This window comes from Lineus longissimus, chromosome 3 (assembly GCF_910592395.1).
Source record: "Lineus longissimus chromosome 3, tnLinLong1.2, whole genome shotgun sequence".
NCBI lineage: Eukaryota > Metazoa > Nemertea > Pilidiophora > Heteronemertea > Lineidae > Lineus > Lineus longissimus.
The window spans coordinates 14,631,602-14,657,979 of NC_088310.1; the positions used below are offsets into that span (position 1 = coordinate 14,631,602).

A 26,378-nucleotide genomic window follows, 5' to 3' on the forward strand; every position below is an offset into this window, starting at 1 on the left:
CCTTCACATGTCGGCTTCCAAATGGCTCGAACCAACTGTACTATCACAACTATAAATTTAAAATGCGTGCTCCTCCTACATGTAGCAATGTCTCGGCCAAAAAGGCACTTAGTCGACAGGCAAGCTAGAAGTTCAGCACCGTGAGCAGCTCCTTGGTAATCGCCATGTCAGGTTCCGCGCGCCTCTTCAGATACATCTCAAGTATTGAAAGCTGTGGTGAGCTGAGCACATAAAAAGACCATGGTCACGTTAATTTGAAAATCCCTTCATAATCAAGGGCTACCTCTGACTAAAACAGCACAATAGACCACCAATTTGACCCCAGCTCCTAACTGCGGGAAAACCCAATTCCAGCAACCAAAAGTACCAAAAATACATTTTTGTTTACATTTGAACTGCACACATGCGTTTGTTTACAATTTCATTTCCCGCGAAATCTCGAAAATCAGGTGACCTGCAATCGTGGATTGAAAATAACATTAACCTGGGTTCAGCAGGTCAGCAGGTATACCGGCTGTTCCAATCATCCCCCTACAGCCAGCTGTTCAAAAGGTAATGTTATTCACCCCACAGGGAGTGCAGGTAATTGATTAAGCCCCTGCATAACTTAACAGCAATGGCTTGGCTTCTGTGAGTGGTAAGGAGAATTGACAGTTTTTTTATGGGAGTAACATTATTGTGTTGCTTAAATCGTCTACTTTTTACTCATGTAAGAATCGTAGTACTAATAATAACTTCAACTTATTTTCCGGTTATGATAACACAACACGCATCTTCATGATCATGATCTTTCTCAAACTAACCGAATGACCTAATCGCCTTGGACGCACAACCTAACCACATATCAATCCGCCCCGATGATCGACACATCCATTCGATTCGATAACACTCGATAAAGTTTGATAAATAAACTAGAACTGAGATTTCACAGGAGCACCTGTGAATTCATGACTCCAGGGTTGTTTTGAGGGCGATATCGTAAGAGTTGGTCATGAGTATGGGGACCTGAAGGTCCGTGTGAGGCACCTGGGGAGAGAAGACTAGTTGAACAATGGGATCTGACACGGACACTACTATTGATCTCATTATATGAATACCATTTAATTACAAACAAGTGAAAACAGATCATATCATATTCCTTGGCATGAATTAAAATAGGAGTGCGGGAACAAGGTTTTTTAGCAGGAGGAAAGCGAGAACATTTTGCGCCGTCGTATTCCAATTTGACTGGTTAGTGGTGAAATCTGCTTTTAATTTTGCAATTAACATATTCGTTTTTATAGTTCTAACGTTGTCTGAATTAAAGATGCTTTCCCAATGCTGACTGGTCTGGCAAGAGGCATTGCCAGGAAAACGTGACGTCATTTTGGCCATTCTTCTTACCGCACGCCCTCCCTCTCCGTAAAACTTCCTGACATGGTGTGAAGTGGGAGGGCGAACAATGGGAACCACACTGCCGCGATGTTATTAGTTTCTATTTATAGAATTCAGCGGCAGAGATTTTAAGCACGGAAAAAGTAGATTAACTCGACTAATCTCAATGGATTTTACCAAGGAATGTTTTCAAGGCGAGAGAAACATCTGATTTAAGTACTGCGCTTATTAGATTTCATGTTCATGCCAAAGATTGGCCTAAAACGTGGACGAAAAGAGTGCATTATCGAGTGTTGGAGAGGTCACGTGATTGGACGAGAAACCTGAACAAAGTTTTCGTGCTTTTAGCTGTCAACATCAATGGCTATAATATACTCCTGCAGAATAGTAGAACTAATAGAACTAATTTCCCAAGTTTCCAATAGTTTGAACACAAATCAGAACATCACCCATCAGCTGGACTCAGATCTGCATAAATTACGATAAATAATGAGGTCGTCGCTTCAATTTCGCAAAGAAAGTTGACTCCATTCGAAGGTTGTTTTGACCAAATTCCGTTGAACTCATCGTTATGAGGGCATTTGAACACATTCTCGTTGATCTTTTCTATAAACGTGTGAAGTTTGGTACCAAAATATGTTTCCCGTAAAGGTTAAAAAAGAAAATTTGTCACTTACAAAATCATCGCTCCGGTAGAAATAAAAAGGTCACCGCCATTTTCTTGATGATAGTACTCCAGGTAACCTCGGCGGGAAATTTAAAGCGGAATCATCCGGGGTCAAACAACAGTTTTGCTCACTACCGCCAACTGGTGATATAAATCGACACTAATCTATTTTATATCAAAACTTCGGTATCATGAAGACCTTTTCAACTTTATTTCAAGCTTTTATCTGCTGGAATAGAGCGTAAAAAAATGTTTTTTTCATTTACGCATTTTGCCCATGGGGAGCTGAATTTGAGTCGAATCGCCCTAATTTTTTTCCGTAACCAACATTTTCTACGGTGTTTATAAGCAAGACTGGATTTGAAGTGCCTCGGTTGTATGATTACAAAATGCCCAACTTTGTCTACAGATGGCTAGATGGAAGGATGGCATGATGGATGGAAGGATGGAAGGACGGACACCAATCGAATAGCTATTTGACTAGCTCCGCTGACTTTGTCAGCTGAGCTAAAAACATTTGGAATTTCTGGGGTGATGGGAACTAGGTATTTTGAAGCTGACGACCAACACAAGCTCCTGTACGTAGACGAAAACTGATTCCACTGAAACTAGATCCTCTCAACCTTAATCCTCCGAGTTCAAAAAGTTAAAGGGACTTAGTAAACGTGGTAAAAACTGGCATTTCATTCGACGACTACTTATTCCTCAACCCCAAACAATTGTAAGGAGGCCGTTCCATAGATCAGCCGCCCTGCCTATTAGTAATCCAACAGAGGGCAGCAGGGTTTAACACCTCCTTCTGGTTGAGGATATGGGTCACTGCTGCTTTGTGTGATTATTCAATAACCAGATGTGTAAAAACAAGCCTAATTCTTTAGAAACAATGCAGTCTGTGTCACACCAGGTAGTGATTAATTACCAGTATATGTACTATGCTTAATATATATATATCATTGTTTAGTGCAGCTGGGGTACCCTAACTAGAAGCATAGTTGAAAATAGTGACTTTGATGAACACAAATTTTACAAAGATTGTAAAAGTTATTTTGTTCTTAGGAAGCTTTATATTGGGGACAATTTTTTAGAATTTTGACTAACTAGGTCTTGACTTATTAGGTCTGCGACTACATTAATATTTGAGCAGTTTTTGCAGTGAAATGTCATCTTACAAAAAAAGAGGATTTGTGAGCCGAAAGGCAGTGCACTGAAAATAACTGCATCACACTGCTTTTGACTGAAACCCCCACTGCATATGACTGTCTTAGGCATATCATTTTTTCTTAATGTTTTAAAACCATTGATTTTGACTGAAAGACCACTGCAAAGCACTGCCACTTGCATATCATTATGAACGACGTATTTCAAAAACACTGCCTATGACTGAAATACCACTGATTTCCACTTCTCCAACTCTGATCGAAACCCGTGGCATTTTCAACATGACTGAAAACCACTGCTTTATGACTGTTGAGATTAAGACTTGATGGCAGTGTAAAGCAGTGGTAATTGCAGTCAAATTCAGTGTTAAATATCACGCTAAATGGAACCTGAGACAGGAAGCTAGTAAGTTTGAATTTGATAGTCAAACATTCAAGAAATCATGGTAGCTCTTCATATTTCTCAATATTTACCCGAATTTCAATATGAGAAGAGGGGAGTTTTAGTCAGTTTGAATTCGAACACATAAGGAGCCAAATGAATGCAAAAAGGGTAATCTAGACAGACACTGAAGTTGTATTTTCAGCAAATCAAGAAGGCTGTATAGGCCCTAGGTGTTGTAATGTTTGCATACACTGCAAGATATCTGCATGGGAGCTGCAGTCAACAGCTGATGTTGTGGGCAACAATACACATCAATCAGTCTGTTAGATTATTATTCTACAGGCCACGTGCAGTTACTTTATTTGGACGTCAATTTGATCTAGCTTCAATCCCTGACATCACTGACAGTAGCTATGTGCCATGTGTTGTTTCAATTGTCTAGTAACCTCATCTGACTATTGTCATTATTGCAAAGTTTGCAATGACGCAGGTCAAGGACGTGAATTTGTTATCTTTTTACTGTGTCACGTCATCATGCAGTGGCGATGTCCTCTATTTGTGCAGATGACGTCATCACTGCCATATTGGACACAAACACACCGTCTAAAATAGGACAGCAAAAGTAACAGTTGGCTAGAAGTTTTTGCTTTTTCGAACAATTTCTTTGGTTGTCATCAGCACAGGGGGGTCACATCCCCCAAACCTCTCTCGGCATACGTGCCTGCATGCCATTGAATAAATTATTCATATTAACACTGAAAATGACTGCTCCCTCAAGGAGGTTTTGGAAATGGCAGTCAAAATCAGTGGTGTTTCAGTGTGGATTCAGTGTGCTGCGAAATATTTAAATTAACACTGAACCCCACTGCCAGCCCTGTGCATGATGCATAGTGGGGAGTCATTTTCAGTGTCAAAAACAGTGGAAATCAGTCAGCCTAAATATTTAAATGAGCACTGCTTTTGACTGCCTTACCACTGCTTATGACTCCCTAACCTCTATTTTTGATTGCTGTATAACTGTATGCTTTGGTAACGCGTGACTGAAAAACACTCCCTATGACTGCTTTCCACTGATTCAACACTGCCATAAAAATGTGAGGTAAGACTACACTGACTGAATCCTGACTGATATCACACTGCTTTTCGGTGAGGGCTCTCTTTGCATAAATCTACAAAATACATTGTATGGTGTAAAACAAACCTCATTCTAAACAATGCATTCAAGGTAGAGATTAATTGCTTGTTTATATACTATACTTAATAATATATATACTAGCACTATACCCGTGGCGCAGGAAGGTTCAAATGGGCTATACCTTGAATAGATTGAATTGCAATGAAAACCTAATGCAATATCAAAGGAGCAATATCGAAGGGTAAATAACACCAACCATTTGTCCACATACTCGGACCCTGTGGCGTGCTGTATGCATGCACATAAAAGTATATCAATTAGTCCGAATGAGATGATGAGGTAATGTGAATATGCCTCGTTCCTTTGTAAGCAGTATCCCCCTTTTTAAACGGAGAAGAAGGAGAACCCAGATAGGCCTTCACATGTCGACCTCAAAATGGCTCGGACCAATTGCACTATCACTACATGTACTTTAACTTTAAAATGCGTGCTCCTCCTACATGTAGCATGATCTCCGGCAAGGCACTTAGTCGACAGGCAAGCTAGAAGTTCAGCACCGTGAGCAGCTCCTTGATTAGGCCATGCCAAGTTCAGAGTGCCTCTTCAGATACATCAAGTATTGAAAGCTGTAAAGAGCACATAAACAGACCATTGTAACCTTCATTTGAAAATGCCTTCATAATCAAGGGCTAGCAATGGCTAACACAGCACCCATAAACAATAGACCACCAATTTGACCCCAGCTCCTTACTGCGGGAAAACCCAAGTCCAGCAACCAAAAGTACCGAAATACATTTTTGTTTACATTTGAATTGCACACATGCGTTTGTTTAAAATTTCTTTCCCCGCGAAATCTCGAAGATCAGGTGACCTGCAATCGTGGATTGAATATAGCATTAACCTGGGTTCAGCAGGTCAACAGGTACAGGCTGTTCCAATCATCCCCCTACAGCCAGCTGTTCAACAGGTAATGTTAGCCACCCCACAGGGAGTGCAGGTAATTGATTAAGCCCCTGCATAACTAAACAGCAATGACTTGGCTTCTATGAGTGGTAAGGAGAATTGACAGTGTCCGATTAAAAATCCCTCATTACTGCTCCGCTGAAGTAAATTTCCGAAAATAAACATAACGTTGCATCAGGATAACATATCACCTGCAAATGTGCAAAATTTCGAAACGAAACACTACCCCCAAATGGCACTTTATCGAGCCGCCTTATAGTATTATGATATAGATATCATTGTTCAGTGTAGCTGGGACTACTCTGACTCCAAGCATGGTTGATTTTTGAAAATAGTGACATTGATGAACAGAAATTTTACAAAGATTAGAAAAGTTATTTTGTTCATAAGACGCTTTATGTTAGGGCCAATTTTGTTAGAACTTTGACTGCCTGATTATTAGGTCTCTGATAACATGAATATATGAGCAGTTTTGCAGTGAAATGTCTCATCTTACAAAAAAGAGGATTTGTAAGCACTCTCTTTGCATTAATCTACAAAATATAGTGTTTCAACAGTCGTCAAAGTTTTGCCTAAATTTAATTGAAACTACTGTCAGATTGGTGACTTTGATTGCCTGAACAAGAACATTTTTGCGAATTTTGCAAGTAGGTCAGGCTCCGGAAAATATCCTGCCGTGAAAATCTCTTGCTTTTAGCTTAAAACCAATGTCATTGTTGCCATGTTTCCACAGAGGCACTGCATATAGCTTGGCCCAACGAAGGCCTACGTGTATACCCCACACACTTGTCATAATTACACCTAACTTAAACAACTTTTGCTTAATTATTGCTCATATTATGTTAAGTAGGGGACATTTTACACTACAGTCTCCATACACTAAGAGCTTAGAGTCAAAATAGACAGTTTAAATTAAAAATATTCTGCCAAGAATAATATGTCCATCGTGAGGCATCGCGAAAATTATATGCCGCAGATTTTTTTTTTCCCGTTCTCCAGCAACAACTGCGCACGGCAACTCAACACGTTTGAATGATCAGTCTGGATGCGCAAAACACTGTGACTTGCTCGAGGCGGGGGTACACTTACTGATCGACATAGCCGCGGCACTTCATCAAACGATGAGAACTAGGCGAGATTGACAAAAATGCCATACTTTTATAGCTCCAAAATCGTTAATCTTCAGATAATTTCAAAACTTAAAATAGCTATTTGTGATAGAGATATATTTGCTTGCGAACTGTTTTATTCCCAAATCGACGCTGCACAATATTTTTTGTTTTATTTCTTCAGGGGGGAGGAAATATTCCCAAGATACACAAACTGAATGGCTAATCCCAAGGGGTAGGCCAATCTTGATAAAATGGACCCAACGAAAGAGCTAAAACGAGGGGTCCCAACCGAAAAATCATCAAGGGCAGAGAAACGAAATTTTCAAATTCATAGCCCTAGCGGTTAAGAAACGCATCATTGTTTTAGAAATAGGATACGACGAAGGACCATTGGCATCACCAATCAATTTTTACCCTTTTAACTGCTAAATGTTTTTTCTACAAATTTTCACTGTTTTTAATAAGACTGTACAAGTGTTGCTTGAGAGAGAGAGAAGAGTTAATTACCTTGAAACCTCCATAGAAACGATCTACTACCTCCACGCCATCGTTCAGTAGTCAGTAAAATTGCAAAGCAGACAATCTTTTCAAGGAAACTCCATGTTTAATACTAAACCACCTGCTACAGTCTATGCTTGAATAGGCTAATGATAGCCAGAACAGAGCATCGAAGGCATTTTCAAATAACTAGGTACCATAGAGCAGGTTATCCTAAATACTTCAATGGACTTGCATTGAGGTCTGAAACAGAGCGAAATGTCATCAGCATTCAGGTGGACATAGCAGGGTGTCCTAAATATACAAGTTGACTTGACAATAAGGTATGATTGAGCAGGTTGTCCTAAATACTAAATCATCACAATAGAATACTGAAAGACCAAATCCAGGTCATATTAAATACAGTACATAAGTGCATGTAAAAATGGTGGAGCACATGTGAACTTTCACAGAGGTGGAAAAAAGGGCCTAAAGGTACAATGGTATTCTACCTACGAGACAAATGTGACCCTATAACCAATCCTGGACTCCCACTACATGAATTAAAAAGAACTAAAAAAAACTATTCTAGTTGAGATGACTAAGTTAAAATTAGATAAACAAATAAGGCAAGAAATGCACATCCTGCTCCCTGTCCACCAATGATCCCAAGACCCTTGCAGAAGGCAAGGGCAACCCCACGAAAGGTCAAGGGGTCACACGAACATATAAAAGGTAAACAAATACATAATTCTTCTGGCAGGAAATTTAAACATGGAAATTGCCTTCACAACATGTTGTTGGAGATTGTGATGTAGTATGTTTTATAAAATGTTGGTGCGCAGTTTGGTGCTGCCACCTTGTGTTTTTGTCAATAATTAATTCAGCCATATTTCATAAAGAAGTTTGTTGTCTCATTTTATTCATGTCACAAAAATCAAAATTATGGACTCACTGAAGATAATGGTCCGAAACATTTTGTGCCGAAGACCTCAATGAACATTACAGATATATAAATGAGGAACTTTGTGATGGTTTTCAGTGCAGGTGACATCAGTTATGACTTGTTGAATGAAAATTTGCTGACTCAGTGTGTGTACATCTGCATTGTTCGACTGTAAACCATGTACACTGTACATTAGTAGGCCCTAAACGAATTGGTGCTCTCCACACTGAAGAAGAGTCGTGTAGCAATGAGGTCATGGCTGACAAGAGAGGCAAATGCTGTTGGTGCCGCTTAACTTTGGCACAGTTAAATTTAAGTGTTAAGTTTTGGTTTCCATGAGCCTGGAAACCGCTGAATGAGTTTGACTTTAAGCATCGTCTGTTGCTACCGCAACTTGCTATTTTTAGAGTCCATTGACGTCATAGCTATGTCAAATTTGCATGATAATTGGGTTTTCCCACCTGTTGTCGTGCTGGGGACACGTCCTGACGCTATCGGTTTGGTATAAATACTGGGATTTCTCAGCACAGAGCAGAAAGCCTTCGGGAGTGACCAAGACTGCATGGAAGCACGAAGTTGAATGGCTAGACGGGAAGAAGATTGCAGAACTCCAAGAGAAGAAGAAGAGAGAACTAACCTTTGCCGAGGGAACTTCTGCTCTGTCGCTCAGGAACCGATACACCACTGCTGGTAGAGTCAGGTCGCGGTCTACAGGCTATTTGTCCCATTGAAACTCTAGTTCAGCTAGAGATTTCTGGGAGGTTTATGCACTGTGAGATCAAGATTGTCAAAACCAGAGTTGTACAAAGGGTTCAATATACGAGTTTATTTCATTCTAAGAGTCATCTCGCCTTTTTTGTGGAAGTAGCAGTTTGGTTGCCTCCGGGTGCTAGCTGAAGGCTCGCACCGCAACAAATGCCATAGATGAACTATTACGCTCCAAATCTTGTTCTGCTGTAGCACTGGAGTTGCAGATCAAAGAATTTGATAAACGTTCGGCAAAATATGATCAGATTTGTACAGAAATCGAAACGGAGATAGGTGCGGAGGTCGACTCACTCAACACAGACATTGACGAAACGTTCAAATATAGAACAAAGGCACTAGCATGCAAGATTCGAGCGTTGGAAGAGCTTGATAAGTTGAAGCCTAGTGCAACAGCTGGTGCTACTGCTGGTGCTAGTACTAAGACTAGTGGTAGTGGTGCTATAAAGCTTGAGGCTAAATTGCCTAAAATCGATATGCCGACATTCGATGGAGATCCGATGGAATGGCCAAGTTTCTGGGAAAAGTTCCAAATCATTGTTGACAATTGGAAGAACTTGTCCGTTGCTTCGAAGTTCACATACCTTGAGTCAGTTCTCGAAAAGGATGCAAAAAGGGTCATTGAAAGTCTGTCGATATCAGCCGACAATTACGAGAATGCCAAGGAAATGTTAGCGGAACATTTCGGACAGAAGAATGGAATCATATTCTCACACATTCAAGCGCTATTGAATATCACAGTGCCTGTTAAACCGAAAATTGCTCAACTGTGGCAGTTATTAGATTCTATCCAAGGTCACGTTCAAAGCCTTAGGACATCGAAAATAACTGGAGAGGAATATGGTGTTCTGTTGACTCCACTTATTCTTTCGCGTCTTACGCCCGAGTTGCGGATGGAGTGGGCGAGAGACAGTGAGGGCAAGGAAAGTGATCTGAAGGGACTACTGACATTCCTAAAGACAGAGATTCAACGCTGAGAACGTAGCGAGGCGTTTAAAGGACTTTCAACAACCAAGAATACGAGCTGCAAACCTGTGCCTGTTGTACAACCTTCTACTAATGTATCCTCTGTTTCAGCTCTGTATACCCATAGTCATTCGCAATCAAATTCTAGCAAAGGTAGTAAACAATCTTGTGTATTCTGTAAGAAAGCTCATGCTTCTGAAAGATGTTGGACTGTCACTAAGATTCCGATTGAGGAAAGACATAAGGTAATCCAAGACAGTGGAGTTTGCTTCAGATGTATTAAATTGGGACATAGGTCCAAAGGTTGTAACTTCACGTGTGCTAAGTGCTCTGATAGACATCATCAACTTCTGTGTCATGGGCAGGGTTCACATAGTAGTGGTTCAAATTCAAGGAAAGTTGATAATGATAAAACTGTTAGTTGTACAGAACTGTCAGGTAATAATCAATCCGATGCCAGTGAAGACCATGAAGTGGTGCATACTGCATTAGCTAATCTTAATATTCGCTCCTGTTCTTCAGCCCAGGGGGTGTCCGTCCATACAGTGCTGCAGACAGCGAAGGTTACAGCGTGTGGAAGGAGGTGTGCAGTGGAGGCCGCGGTGTTGTTTGATACAGGGTCAGACAACTCCAACATCAGTAGTTCACTTGTGAAAAGGGTCGATCCAGAATGGGTAACGGCTAAGTATATGTCCTCAGCAGCCTTTGGTGGAGGTAAGCCATCAACTCGTTCTGCATACAATGTCCACAGGTTAAAATTACAGGGTGGCTCTGGAAGTTCAGAGGAACTCAAGGCAGTTGAAGTTAAGTCTGTTAGTTCATCCATGCGTAGGAATAGTGTCTCTAGGGAAGTACTAAGTTCTATTGAACATCTTCAGATGGCAGATCCTTATGAGGTTGATCGGGAAGTTCAGGTTGATATTCCGGTTGGTTTAGATTCATACTGCAGCTTTGTGAAGAGTGGTGTGATGAGATTGTCTGATGGTTTGGTGGCACAGGAATCGGTATTTGGATGGTTATTGTCAGGGTCTTGTAGTCACACCCCAACTCATCATGAGGAAGTGAGTACTAGTTTGGTTTGTTTGTCTGATTTGTCAGAGTCCACATTGGAGCGATTCTGGGACTTAGAATCCATAGGAGTTCAGTCTGCACAGAATCTGGATCCTGGTGATGAAATCTTGAAGAACTTCAATGAGTTGATCAAATTTGAGGATGGTAGATACCATGTTCAGCTTCCTTGGAAGGAGAATGCTTCTGTGTTGAATTTGTTATACAACTTGTCCATGGATTGGATTGACTGGATTGGAGTTGCATGGCTTCGGAGATTCTTCTGAACGAGGCTACGGTTCTGTGATTTATTCAAGGGTCCCACTACCAGATGGTAGTTATGAGGTCTCACTGGTTCTAGTGTGGCGCCGTTGAAGACGGTGTCCCTCCCACGCTTAGAGTTACTTGGTTGTCTCCATACTGCGAGGTTGTTGGACTTGGTGAGATTGTCATTGAAGATAACAGAGATTCAGTATCATTGCTGGTCAGATTGGACTGTAGCTTTGGGCTGGGTCAAGGGGGAACCTAGAAGATGGAAGACATTTGTGGCTGAGAGAGTCACTGAGATCCAGAGGTTGACTGACACTTCTCTCTGGTCACACTGCCCAAGCAAGGAAAATCCTGCCCATTTGTTGACAAGGGGTCTCTTAGCTGAAGAGTTGGTTAGTTCTACTCCAAGGTTGTCTGGACCTGATCGTTTGTATGAACCAGTGATTGATGCAACAGTTGATTCATCACTGATTTCGTTTCAGAGTGTTGGACAATTTCTTCAGAGTGAAGTTGCACCTGCTGAGGTTGTTATGGCTGTAGCGACCAAATGGTTGCCAGTGGAGCAGGTTCTCTTCGTTACTCGATGGCCAAGATTGTTTCCTGTTGTTCGCATTACAGCGTTGGTCTACAGGTTTCTGCATAACCTGACACATCCTACTGAGAGTCGTACTGATCAAGACTTGTCCCGTGAGGAATTGGTTAGGGCAAAACTGCATTTGTTTCGTCATGTTCAGGAAGAAGTATGGGAAGGAGTTGTCTTTGTTGAGAGGTGGTCAGTCACTACCTCAAACTTCTCCTCTCTCAGTGTTGAGGCCATTCATCGACAATGATGGACTTATGCGCATTGGTGGTCATATTCAGCATTCAGGACTCACTTATGCGGAGATCCACCAAGTGATTGTGCCAAAGGGTCACTTGGCTGTTCTGTTGATCAGGTGGCAGCATATTAAGTTGAAACATACTGGTGTAGATACAGTCATTACTTCTCTTCGTGATCACTATTGGGTCATTGGACTCAAGACGCATGGTGAAGTTGGAGAAGAAGGCTTGTATATTTTGTCAAAGAGTAGATGCCCAGGCATGTTACCAGTTTGCTGCGCCGCTCCCAGGCATCAGATTTCACCAGGCTCCCAGCTTCACAGTGACAGACCTGGATCATGCAGGCCCTCTCTTCTGCATCGACTTACCCAATACCAAGCTCTACATTCTGCTTTTCATGTGTGCTGTTGTGAGAGCAGTGCATCTTGAATTGACTGATTCATTGGTTGGAGGCGGGCTGGGCTGTTAACAATTTTCTTGCAATAATGAACAAGAGGCCCAAGGGCCTGGCGCTCAGCTGAGTTAATATCATAAATATCTTCCCGGTGTTCAGTTCATTATGCATGAAAATGGCATGCTCCATGGTATTTGATATCCTTTTGCGTTCACTACGGTACCAATGTTTTTGGTTGACATAATTATGCCACTGTTCATTCCTCAATCCTGACCATAATTCGGGTGAAATCATCGTCTGAAAATATTTACCGAAACATGAAGTTTATGCCATGAATGAGGATACTCATTGTCATAGCCTCGTTTACAAGTACGAAGTATTTTCCCGCGAATATTCAAAACTGATTGGCTCCTTGCCAGTTAAATAACATGTGACTATACACAAAATAGAAAACTTTGATGGAAATTGTAAATCACTTTTTTACCAATCAGGGGAAACAAGCTGATGATGATCAAATAAATCATTCATGAGAAATCGTTTTGTTGCTGAAGCTTGCATGACAAAGTTAATGCTAAACCTTTTCTTGTGCTCTACTGCACCACCGTAGTTTTCTATTTAGACCAGCGAGCTCCAGGCGTAAACAACATGCCGCCATTTTGTCTCCGCTTCGGTATTTCGTACGCCGCTTATAATGCACCTTCTCAATTAAAACCAACATAATAAGGCCTTACATCGTTGATTGAATAGGAACACCACACAAAACATAATAAAGTGGGGGTACAATCGATTACGAAGCTGAAGTGAACAGTGATTTATTCCTGGAGCTACTGCTTTTGTTGTGTACCTGCCATGTTTTGAGAACTGGCAAATAGGAGACTTCATTGATAGCCGACGTCATCGGGCGGGAATTTGAATCGGCAGAAATAATTAAAAGGCAGGTAGCGCCCTCTCCTGTTAAAATTTTGAACTTTTTCTCAATAAAATAGATTTTCAAGAATTTTATCTTAATATTAGAGCATATTTCGACTAATTCTGCTGCTCCTAGGCCGATATAGGCCAGTTTCCTTCATGCACTCTCGCTCGCAGGAAGTAGGTCGAATGGCGACAAATTTTGTTTTGAAAATAGAGTTTGACCAGAAGTATCCAGAAATGCAAAATTGAAGTCTCTAGGTCTTACGGTTACAAAATGTGCACCATGGGTTTAACGGATGGACGGATGGATGGATGGATGGATGGATGGACAGACGGACGCCACTGAACAACTTATTTGACAAGCTCGGCTGACTTAGTCAGCTGAGCTAAAAAGGACATGTAGATTATTTCTGTTTGAAAAGATGGTGACACTCTGATGAGAAATTAGGTCAGGCCTTTATGATTAACCAATTTGCTTTTTTTCTGGAGAAACAAAGTTCTGCCAGTTACTCACCCTGCAAAATTGCGAGATTGAGCTAGTGACCCCATATTGGACCTCTGGCAAAAGTGTAATTTTTGAGGTGGTTAAGGGAACTTAATATTCTTACCCTGCCATGAAGAGCTGATGACTGTTGATTCTAGCAACTGCAAATAACAAAAATTAGACAATATTGAGAAAAGGTACGTTATATTGTTCACAAACTGGGTAACCGGCCTCTGAACACAGTGTCGTGGCGGGCACCTCCGTCAAACAATTTGTATTGCAGCTATGCGTAATAGGTATCGCATACAACAACAAGAGCAACACAAATATATGATTATGCTCCTGACTGAGGGTTGTCTCTGGGCAAGTTTTTAAAATTTTTAAAATTTTTAAAAATATTTTAAGGCTATTTGGGGCAAAAATCCTCCCCATAACAGCCATCTTAAATTGTGACAAGAGCAACGCGAGGTGTGACATATGCCCCTGACTGTTTGTTGTATGTGTGTGTGTGTGTGAGGCAGAAATGTTGGTTGTAAATAATAGTGGTAGGCAAAGAAATAAATGAAACGGCCAGGGGCCATTGTGCTCACCGTATAGATATTTGGTGCTTTGGAATTCATCCTGGTTAAGAAACATTGTACGAGTATAGTATATAGGTCAAACCAAAGTCGGTGTGACATGTGATGTATCGTTGCTTGGAGTAACTACCGTAAGAATATCACCAACTTGAGACCTTTTGGCCTGAATAGCTGAGCTGGTGGAATTTAATAGCAAGGAATGAGACGAATGACAAGAAAATGTAGCAAGTAGTATATGCGAGTACCAGAATGTAGGTTTATGGTAGATAGGGAGATGTGGACAGACTAGATGGAATCAAGCTTAGACAATGGGGCCAAATTTATGAAGGGCGTTCAGCTTAAAACAGCGTTTGACTACTGAATAGACAGATCCAGGTCCTTCATGTAAAAAACCAACAGAAGATTGCTACCTGGCTGGACCCTAGACATGGCCCATGGCAGCCGATCTAGACCCAGAGAGAAACTACAGGGTGGCCCCGAATTATTTTCCCTTGCACAATAGAATTCTATTGTGTATCCCATGTGTGAGGGAAAATAATTCTGTACAGCGATGTCGATGACAAGGCCATTACAAATCTCCCCGCGTTTGATACGCAGGAACGTTGGATAATTTTATGATGGGTGTGTTGTAAAGGTGTGTGTATGGTGAAAGTGTATGATGTTGTGTATGTGTATGTGGTGAAATTGAGATTAGTGTTCAGAGATTTCAGCATTTGAGGTTGATGAAATGGTGGTGATGAAAGGAAGCAATGTGATATTGTACAATATGATGATAATAACAATGAAATGGTCACATGCCATCATTGTACAGTGATAATAATAAAAATTAAACAACCAGGGGCTATTATGTTCTCTGTATAGATGCTCAGTTGACAATTCATGCAGGTAAACAAACATGTTATATTATATAACCGAATGGAAATGTTATGCCATATAACTTCTGTAACCTTGAAAAGTAGATGAAATCAAGAACCCATTTGACATATAGCGTATGGTGGTTAGAGACTCCCATGATATGAGATTGGTGGCAATTGGGCAAGTAGCTATCCCTTTAGGAGCCAGACAAATTATAATTAATTCGGCTTTTACCTCAGGTCTTCAGCATTTTCATGGTATTTTGTACTTTTTTGCAAGGAGATAGAATAATTCTTTCATAAAACACAACAAACCAGATTCCTTGCCATTTAAACAAAATAATAAAGTGTTACTTCTGGCAACCCATGGCTGACCACTACTGTGATAAGGTCCATCGCAAAATACTTTCACAGGACCATATATAAAATCAACCAGCACTATGTTTTCCCAGGCGGACCACAAATAGCACCCATGACAGTAACAGGTCATAACCTGGTCTAAAGATGGTGTAGGAGAGCTGAGCAGGTTAGGGCGATACAGCACAATGCAAGGCAGGCAGATTTGGGCAATACAGCGCCTAGAACAATAAAGAGTCAGTATATAGCATCTAAAATTGTTTGAATTACTGTTTACTTATGAGACACAAGCAAGCTGAATCAAAACTGACCAAATTTTTGTCCACAAATATTGCCACATGAAATACATCAGGCTTTTAGATTGGCCATACAAGGGACAAACATCTTGTTGCCAAAAACACACGTCGGCCATGTTGGTGAAAAAAAAGTCTTAGGCCTCTTCTCCAGCGGTTCGTCCTCAATCGCAAACTTTCCGCATCTGCGGTTTATTTTGAAAACTCAGTGTATCAGTGAGAATATCATCATTTTTACTCAGGATTGATAAAACGACCGCGGGTAACACCTTTTTAAAGAATAATTACTACTTCTGCACCCTATGAAATCTCTCTTTAATTGTCGATTTCCCTCAGCTTGAGTGTTGAGTCATTTAGTCAAAGTTTTGGGAGGTGGGATTTTGACTGAATGTGTTGGTTCTCAATAGCATAGTTATGTGCATATTTTCATTAATACTTAAATGTAATCCTATTCATAAGTTTTATGTACATTATGTTATCAAATCTTATCTTAATATTGTGTTGTTAACACCTTCCCTGCCAAATGACGTTTTTGAACGTCATCTGAATTTTTGAGCACCCTGCCAAATGACGTTTCAAAATGTCATTTTCGAAAATTTGTAAATTTCACCTTGTACTACGTTTTGTTTCCGTTCACGAATGTTCCCGGGCGCTTGTAATCGGTTTCTAGCTGAAGATTCGCCAATTAGCTGATGTCTAACGAACCAGGCTGTTTCCTAGAAACAGAACAATGGCAACTCCTTCAACATCGCAGCCCGGGACCAGATATCGCTGTCGGGAGTGTAACATCCCCCTCTGCATGAACAAATGCTTTGCAGGGTACCACTCAAAGACTGTTGTATAAGGAAGAGCAGAGCAAGAGCTACAAAGACTCCAAGTTTTATGTATGTAGCTTTATTTCAAATATATTTTTCATACAGATGAAAAAAACGGTGAAATTGGTCAATTCACTGGCCTGCGGCGTCTCATATTAGAAAAGCCTCTGGCAGGGAAGGTGTTAAGATACAGAGGGAAATTGATTGAGACAAGGTAATTACTAATGTATGAATTATATTTTGGTATTCGGTATACTATGTTATATAGAGATATTTGTCTCCACAAAAAAATTAGTAAAATAAATTAAATGGTCCAGGGACCATGTGCTCACCTCGGGTAATGTAATGCATGTCATTTGCAGTAGATATGGGGAGAACAGTTTCTGGTTAGTTTAATCAGTTTTGATTCCATTGAATAATATTATCCTTCTCGGCTCAATGGCACAAAAGAAAATTACCGGTACCATCTATTAAAGTATAGAATTTTGGTTACAAAGTTGACTGAATTTCAGGGGTTATTGAAGAGTGTACATGTCGCATGGAAATTGGTTGACATCTGTTCAACAGTTCAGGAGTAATAGGACTTCGTTGGATTTCCAAGATGGCGGCCTGTCGGCCATATTTGTCATGATACTGAAAATTATGGATATTGATAAGAGTGAGTTTGGTCGCAATCCGATCATTAGTTTCGGAGTAATAGGACTTTGTTTAATTTTCAAGATGGCCACCTGGCGGAAATATTGGTTGATGGATTTGACTGAAAATCAAGGATATTGTAGAGTAAATATATATATACAATCACATGAGATTTGGTTGCAATCCGACTTTGTTTAATTTTCAAGATGGCCGCTGGCGGTCATATTGGTTGATGGATTTGACTGAAAATCAAGGATTTAGTAGAGAGTACATAGACATACATCCAGATCAAATTTGGTTGCAATCCGATCATTAGTTTCGGAGTGATAGTACTGTGTTTATTTTTCAAGATCGCTGCCTGGCGGCCATATTTGATGTCCGAACGGCCGAAATTTTAGGGGTGGAATAGAGAATATCCAGATACATGTCCACACTGGTTTAAAACCTTCTAGCTAAAATAGATAGGAAACATGCTACTGTTCAGTGAATCAGCAAACTTTGACCTCTGTGACCTTGAAAAGGAGGTCAAATCAAAAACCCGGAGGATATATGATGCACCTTTGCTAGAAGTACCTACCATATTTTTTTCAAAATTTCCCGACTACTATAAAGGGAGATATTGCATATTTTCACTTTTAACATTTGGCCCCCTGGTGGCCAAACCATGAAACGAATCGGACCGAAACTTGGTCTCCAAGGTGTCATTACATAAGGGTACATTACATGTGTACCAAGTTTCAACTCAATAGCTTTAACAGTTACGAAACGTGCCCTGCTAACGGACGACGACGACGACGGACGACGACGGACGACGATGACGACGACGACGACGACGACGACGGACGACGGACGCCACGGTATGGGATAAGCTCACCTCTGCTAAGAGCTGAGCTAAAAAGACGGGAAAAATGGATACCATTCTTCATCAGACAATGTAAACCTATATATACTCCCCTAAGTGGTACAGTGGAACCCCAGTCATCGACTTCCCACGTAACGCAACCACCCCGCTAAAACGACCAAGAATCACCGGCCCCTGGTACCCAGACCACGACTACTGGATTGGGTGGTCGCAACGACCAAATTCACCTCTCTATCTCGTCCAAAAGGCCTAATTTCCGCAATAGGTCTCGACCCCGTCTCCAATTAACCCGGCAATTAACACCTTGGGGCAAAGCTCTCTTGATTATCATCACACCACTGACAGTGGCTATCATGAGAATCCATATGAAAACTTTTGTACAGGCAGTTACTACTGTGACCCAGGAAAATTTTGCGCGCAGGTTAATTCTGCGGTATTTGCGGTCAGCACAAATCCGCAAAATTAACCTGCCCGCAAATATAATCTGATCTTGCTATGATGCACTCATCCGCAAAAATAAACTGTATAAATACTAAAACGTACACACATATACAGACAGTGTTTACCTACACTGCGCCGATCGGCAATGAGAATGCGGTTGGGAGCCGATCAATTAGCTCGAGTAGCATTGTAATTACGCTGCAAATCATCAACACATGTGTATTAATAGAGGAGATAAAAATAAAGTTTGATACTAGTATGCATGTTAATTTTGCGGGATTTGTGGTCGGCCACAGTCCGCAAATTTAGAATGCGCAAATAATACTGTTTAGACTGAAAATTGACAAATCCGCAAAAAAAACCTGCTAACCAAATTTTCCTGGGTTACAGTATCAGATGAAAGTTAATAAACTGCGTTTCTAAAGTTTTTGGAATCCATTTTTCCCTGTTTTTTGCATTATTCAGCCCTCATGACCGCCAGACCCCGTTAGCGAAAGATGAGCAAAATAAGTGGAATGCCTCTCAGCTGGATGTTTATAATAGGTCAGATAAGCTGATTGATTGCACTCCAAGGCCTTCCTCCTAGACATCTGCTATTGCACTACAGACACCACCTGCTGTGTTTGGTTTACCTGTCTTACTGGGTTCATTACACCGAGGATGACTATCATAAGGCCAGAGTTCTCACTCCCGTCTACCCCTGCCCCTGGCCTTCTACCCACTTTCAACCCTCAGGAGTCACATTTTCATATATAAGTCACTCTACAATCCCTTGACAGATTTGAAGCAATATTCCTGTTTGTCATTAGGCCTTTCTACACGAGGACAGTTGGAACCGGCTTCGAGCCAGCTCGAGGCGGGTCAGGATAATTTTTACCGTGTAGAACGAAATCAGAACCGTCTCCAAGTGACCTGACCCGAGGCGCGTTAGCACTGCAGTCTCGAGTCACTTGAGGCGGGTTGGAGCCACTTCAAGACGCTTAATCTCTCGTGTAGAACCGATCTGGCCTCGAGTCACTTTGCGCACGGTACTAAAATCGAGTAGTGCGGTATATAGCAGTATGTGAAAACACGCGCCAGCATGCAACGGGTTAGTGGTTTAAGTGGCCTGAACTGACCTGGGGCCGGCGATTTGATCCGTCTCCGTGTAGACAGCGCAAAGCCAGTTACATGTGATCTGGCTTCAAGTGGCTCGAGGTGAGGAGGGCTAGAACCGTCCTCGTGTAAAAGCAACTACTGTTACAATACACCTTGGGATTTCACCCCAGACTGACCATAAAATTCCTAGGCGAAGGTCTGCATGGTCTGTGTGTTAACAGAACAGGTAAAGATGAAACAGCATGCTCAACTGGACATCGCATGATAGGCAGTATATCCACACCTGATGCATTGCAATTTTTTTAGCTTAAGTTGAAAGTGGACGGATAGTTCTGACCTGGCTACAGGGAGTCTGTGTCAGTAAGTAGGCCACGCAATAGCATACATTATATAGGCCACAGGTATGTGTACTATTTTCAAGTTAGGTCGAGATAGAGGCAAGGCTGTAATATTGGCTCTTTTATAGACTAGACCACTCTTATCACAGGATAAATGTACTGGGATATTTGAATATTGTATGGCACACGCTCCGTCACAGTGTGCTTGCAACTGAAATGGAACAGGAATATAGCATGGAATCTGTCATGGGTTTGTGGAGCCGGATATAGTGGTGTCGCAAAGGCATGAACTGTTATAGACACCCTTCGGGATTTGCCTAAAATTTCTAATGGGAACTGACGTTCCAAAAGTTGAATGTCCGGGGAACAAATGATTATTTTGTATATCTTTATCTCTAATCCCCCTAAAAGCCATAAACTTCCAGGGGTACTGTTTCCGTAGCCTCCGCCCATACGCAAGTGTCCGGAACCTGAGCAATGTCAAAACATTAAAGCTAAGTGTAGACGCCCCCTCCCATACACACATATAGAAGAAGAAAATGCTGTGACTAAGTTAATTTTTGTTTTTAAAGTAGCCCGCAAAAACCAAAAATTTAAATCTCGTTTATTATCGCTGCTACGAGATATTCCCTTTAACAACATCACATGCTAAGCAGCAGCATGGCTTGACCCCTAAGGAGAATGGTCCTGAGGGGTTAAAAGTTGTTTCAAAAGTTTAGCAAACACATAAAGTTCAAGTTACACCGTTGACCATTACTAAACTCAACATCTTGTCCGCTTATATATAGGTAACACCTACTGTGGCAAGCAATCAGCCAGATATGCCAGAGGCGATTAGACTATCTGTGATTACACCTAATTACCCTAATACCAACATCATCGGGCAACTCAAAGAGAAAAGTGAACCTCAAGGCATCAATGCATTTGCCTTTGCAACCTGAGGTTCGCTTTTTGACCTTCGCTAACAGGATCTGGCTGTAATGCTGTCAGTGTTAGACATGCAGTAGTGCTGAAAACCGACAGCAAAATATCATGTGATTTGCATAAAGTCAGACAGCGCTGATCACCGAACACATGGGAGCATTCTAAAATGTGGAATGATGAGAACTGAAAAGACAAATGCTGCCATGATTTCTGTAAGGAAATTAATTGATTTGATAAAATATCACTCCGTATTTCGACTGAAAAAACTTGAAAACACTTCTCAAACTTGAACTGAGTAAAAAAGTAACATTACTCAACTCATCCTCTCACTTGTCAGATATGTCAGAGGTGTCAAACCTGACATCAAGGGCGCCGCTGACTGCAATTTTCTTTGGTGATGGTGGGATAACAAGTGGTAATTGCTTTCAATGTAACAAATGAAGTGTGAACTTTTGGTCGCAATTTAGCAAAGGTGAGAACAACTTTATTCATTAAATTGCAAATGAAAAACAAAACATAGGAGAACATTTTTTTTTGCAATGACAGTATGAAATACGTGAAGCCATGCAAATAAATCCCAATTTTACATGATGCTGCCCATGGATAAGTAACAGCAAATTGACAACTGCACATCGTGCAAATGCACCAGGCAAATGTTGCCTTGACTTTAAGCCGGCCGGATGAGCCGAATCACATGAAGAAACTAAAGGCCTGGCGGCCTGAATAGCTATGCTGGCAGAATTTAATAGCAAGGAATGATATGAATGGCAAGAAAATGTAGCAAGTAGTATATGCAAGTACCAGAATGAAGGTTTATGGTAGATAGGGAGACCTATGTGGACAGACTAGATGGAATCAAGCTTAGACCAATGGGGCCAAATTCATGAAGGGCGTTCAGCTTAAAACAGCGTTTAACTACTGAATAGACAGATTCAGGTCCTTCATGCAAATCTTCACAGAATATGAATAGGCCCTATAACTAATCAGGGAGAAGTTACACACGTCTAATGAATTTGGCCCCTAGGGAGTTGCACTGGCTCCCTATTCTCCAGCGTATCCAATTCAAAGTTCTTGTAATTACTTTCATGGCACTTCATCATATTGCACCGGAATACTTGTGTGAACTTGTCAGTGCAAGATGCCAGTCTTGGGTGCTCCGGTCATCAGAAAGTGTCAGGCTACTGGTTCCCAAGACAAGCATACCAACCTATGGTGACCGGGCATTTTCGGTGGCTGGACCAATGTTGTGGAACCAGCTACCTACGGGACTGACATCTTGAACTGACCTAACTACATTCAAGGCCCTCCTGAAGACTCATCTGTTTGGGAGGGTCTTTGGTCTCTGATCCTTGATCAGTTTCTCTATTATTGTAAAGCACTTTGAGCGGAGATCGCATCTCTGGATACAGCGCTATATGAATTACATTATGTATGTATGTATGTATGTATGACAGTTGTGAAGGTTTCATTTGAACTGCAGTGAATGAAGTAGTTGAGGGGTTCTTTTGTCACATCCGCTCTTCAATACCTTTAGTGCCTTTGCTGCAACTGTGTTTAAGCAGTACACGCAAAAACTGCTCTTTCAATACCTTTAGTTTGATACCATCAACGCGACTGCCTTCCTCTAATGGTGTTCAAGTTGTTTAGTGAGTCATAAAAGTATATCAGGGCAAACCTACTCTTAAACACTTTTAGTTTGATATCAAACACGGATGACACCTTTTGCTGTAACCGTCTCCTAGTAGGTCAGTTGGTAAAGAAAATGGGTTAGCACAAACCTGCTATTCATTATCTTTAGTTCGATACTTAACACGACTACTTTAGCTATAACAATCTTAATGTAGAGCAGAAGGTCATAAAAGTAGGTCAGTGCAAATCTTTCCTTCATTACCTTGAGTTTCGATTAGTTCTTGGGACACTGCCCTATTCCCTCAATAAGACTACAATGCAGTCTCTAGATTGTGACATGAGGCATGATGCCGTCTCTAACATCACCCGCTCTACTCTCATATCAATCAGGCTACAATGCGGTCTCTTACTTGATTGTGACATGAGGCATAATGCTGTCTCTTTCATCACCCGCTTCTCTTAGATCAATCAGGCTACAACGAAGTCTTACTTGATTGTGATATCAGGCATGATAACGTATCATACATCACGCTCTTCTCTCATATCAATCAGGCTACAATGTGGTCACTTACTTGATTGAGACATCACCCGCTTATCTCATATCATTCAGGCGACAATGCGGTCTCTTACTTGATTGTGACATGAGGCATGATGACGTCTCTTACATCACCTTACCCCTTGCCTGACCTCTTCTGAAAAGGTGCTTGACTTTCAGTTGCAAGTTGCGGGAAATTTTCATGTAGAAACAATTTGGTTTCCTGATATCAAATAATCAGACGCAGTGCCGTCTTTACACTGGCAGATAAACTAAACATAAAGGACTCCAATTGCGCCGTGGATAATTTATTTTCTGAGGCATTACCCTCTCTCTCTCGACCCAGGGTCGAGCGCGACAGTAAAGGGGTAGGAATTTTAACTCGACCTAAGAGCATGACACTAGTATAAGGATTAAAGGTTGCATGTTCAAGAGTTTAGGTTTAATAGGCAAGCTTTATTTAATATTATAATAAACTAGCATGGTACCCGTCGGTGACGGGTTTGGGCGTGCCAGCAGTTTACCTGTGTGGTGTCGATGTAGCGTTTCTTGCTATTGAAGTACCTCTGGATAAACTGCGTTCATTGTCTTTGTTTCGTTTGCGTGAAAGTATAGGGCAGACGATTGGCCAACTCTGGAGCATGCTACATAAAGTTGTCCGTGGGAGAAGCATGGTGTGGACAACGATAGTCCAACGACTTTTAGTGTCTATCCTTGGGCTTTATTCACTGTCATAGCGAAGGAGAGTGTCACGGGAAATTGGAGTCGCCTGAACTAAAATGGACAGTCACTTGGAATGAGCGGTATCCAAGGGATTAAGACTGTTGATCCTGCATATTTGCCGATGGCAAAGGTAGCTTCAATGATGTTGCTTAGAAGCCTTGAAACGGTGAGGGGTGTCCTGTTGCACAATCTTGGGGCATCGAGGTTGCGGAGGAGCATTATTTGGCAGCCAACTTTCAATTTGGGGTCATGTGGGGGCATGCCACTTGGTTGGAGTGAATTGAGGAATTTGACTGGATAGTGAACGGTTTGATCGATGTCGGGTACAGTGTTTATCGATTTGTACAGCATCTCTTGTGTAGGAAGACATTGAAGGAGCGTCTTGTTGAGGTGTCTGACGGCATCATTTCGTGGGGCTTAAATCGCTCTCTTGGACAACCAATTACGACTGGTGTAGTTGGTGGCGATGTTTGAGAACACAGCAAGCATCAGTTCTATTGGACTATTCTGGTTGAAACTCAAACAGGGAGAGTACAGGTACCAACTGGCACCACCAGATGACAGCGTACGATGTGTTGGAATCCCTTGAACTATAAATAGATTTGCAAGCCAGGAAGGGAATTCCCTTGCCAAAGGCAACTCTCTGGTGATTTCATTGCAATGGAATATAGAAAACAACCTTCCCATTCATAATATTGATGTTCCAGAGGCAAAGTATATGCTGTAGAGTTCGAGACAACAGAGAGTAGGCCGGACAACTCTCCTTTATATGGGTATCTAGATAAAAATTCAGAGATGCCTATTCAATTTCAAGGCTTCTTTATTCAATCAACTCTTATAATACAGTAAAACAAGACCAAAACGTGAAGGATAAATCAGCTAAAATACAGCGTCTTCTTTCCCGATCCTGACAATCTCATGGCTGACTGGTTGATTGGTTTCGTGTCACCAGTTCCACAACATGCACAGCAACACCACTTTGCCAGTGGAGACCACCGAAATGACTAGTAGATTATAGACTGCATCATCCTGTAAACATGAGTAAAAATAGCACATTGTAAAAAAACATCATCAAAATAAGATATTTATTATTAATATTCCCGATTATGTTACACAAACAATGAGTAGTCTGTGCTGATACGCGAAAACCGTGAGAGGATATACAACCCTGTATGGCTTGCTGTTCATGTTGGTGGTAAGGTAAAACATAAATGTACAACAAGAGGCCCAAGGGCCTGGCGCTCAGCTGGATGACCTAATAACAGGACTGAGGGTGTAAAGTAGTAAATATCGGCTTTATACTACTGTTTGAAGGTCAAGAGAACACGTTATACCACTAAAATTTCCAATGCAGAGCTGCCAGCTGGATGAAATATGATTGAACTAATCAGCCATGGTATGTAAATATTACAGGAGGCAACGGAAGATATCCCTAGTTCAGTATGTTGTATCGGTAGCTTTACGAAAAGAAGTGTCAGAGAGGATGAGACTTCTCCATGGACAACTGTGGTATGTCCAGGCTGGGTTGTACAGCACAAGGATACAAAATGCTGTCTGTAATTGAGAGGTATCCTGATTTAACAGAGGTCAAAATAAATAGAAATTACCAGTTTGGGACTAACACCACTGTCTTTTTTTTTAATAAGGTAGGGATTACAGGAGTCAACAAAATTAATTTTATTGAGAGAAATTGACCTGTCCTGCAGGTGATTGGAATTTACAATACAAAGGGTCGTTTTTCATGACATTGTGCTCTACTGCGTATCCCTAGTGAGTCGATCTGGAACCAATCTATCCTTGGCGCAGACAGGTTCAAATTGGCTATATCTTGAATAGATTGAATTGCGATGAAAATCTAATGCAATAAAGGAGCATCATCGAAGAGACAAATTAATCAAACCAATTGTCCACAGACTCGGACCCTGAAATGGCATGATGTATGCGTGCATATAAAAGTATATCAATTGGTCCCATAGAGATGATGAGGCAATGTCAATATGCCTTGTTCCTTAGTCAGCAATATGCCCCTTTTTATACGGAGAAGAAGGAGAACCCAGATAGGCCTTCACATGTCGGCTTCCAAATGGCTCGAACCAACTGTACTATCACTACCATTAATTTAAAATGTGTGCTCCTCCTACATGTAGCAATGTCTCGGCCAAAAAGGCACTTAGTCGACAGGCAAGCTAGAAGTTCAGCACCGTGAGCAGCTCCTTGGTAAGGCCATGTCAGGTTCCGCGCGCCTCTTCAAATACATCAAGTATTGAAAGCTGTAGTGAGCTGAGCACATAAAAAGACCATGGTCACGTTAATTTGAAAATCCCTTCATAATCAAGGGCTACTTCTGACTAAAACAGCACAATAGACCACCAATTTGACCCCAGCTCCTAACTGCGGGAAAACCCAAGTCCAGCCACCAAAA

At 41.3% G+C, this 26,378-nt stretch overlaps 1 protein-coding gene across 3 annotated transcripts in view; it reads right to left on the minus strand.

Annotated features, from left to right (window-relative positions):
- Positions 1–26,378, minus strand: part of LOC135485750 (E3 ubiquitin-protein ligase UBR2-like) — a 650,469-nt gene that overhangs the window by 505,140 nt on the left and 118,951 nt on the right. For all 3 annotated transcript variants that reach the window (XM_064768146.1, XM_064768147.1, XM_064768145.1), the window contains one exon: positions 13,998–14,034. In XM_064768146.1, the coding sequence (XP_064624216.1) occupies positions 13,998–14,034 (37 nt within the window). The remainder of the gene's footprint in view (positions 1–13,997; positions 14,035–26,378) is intronic.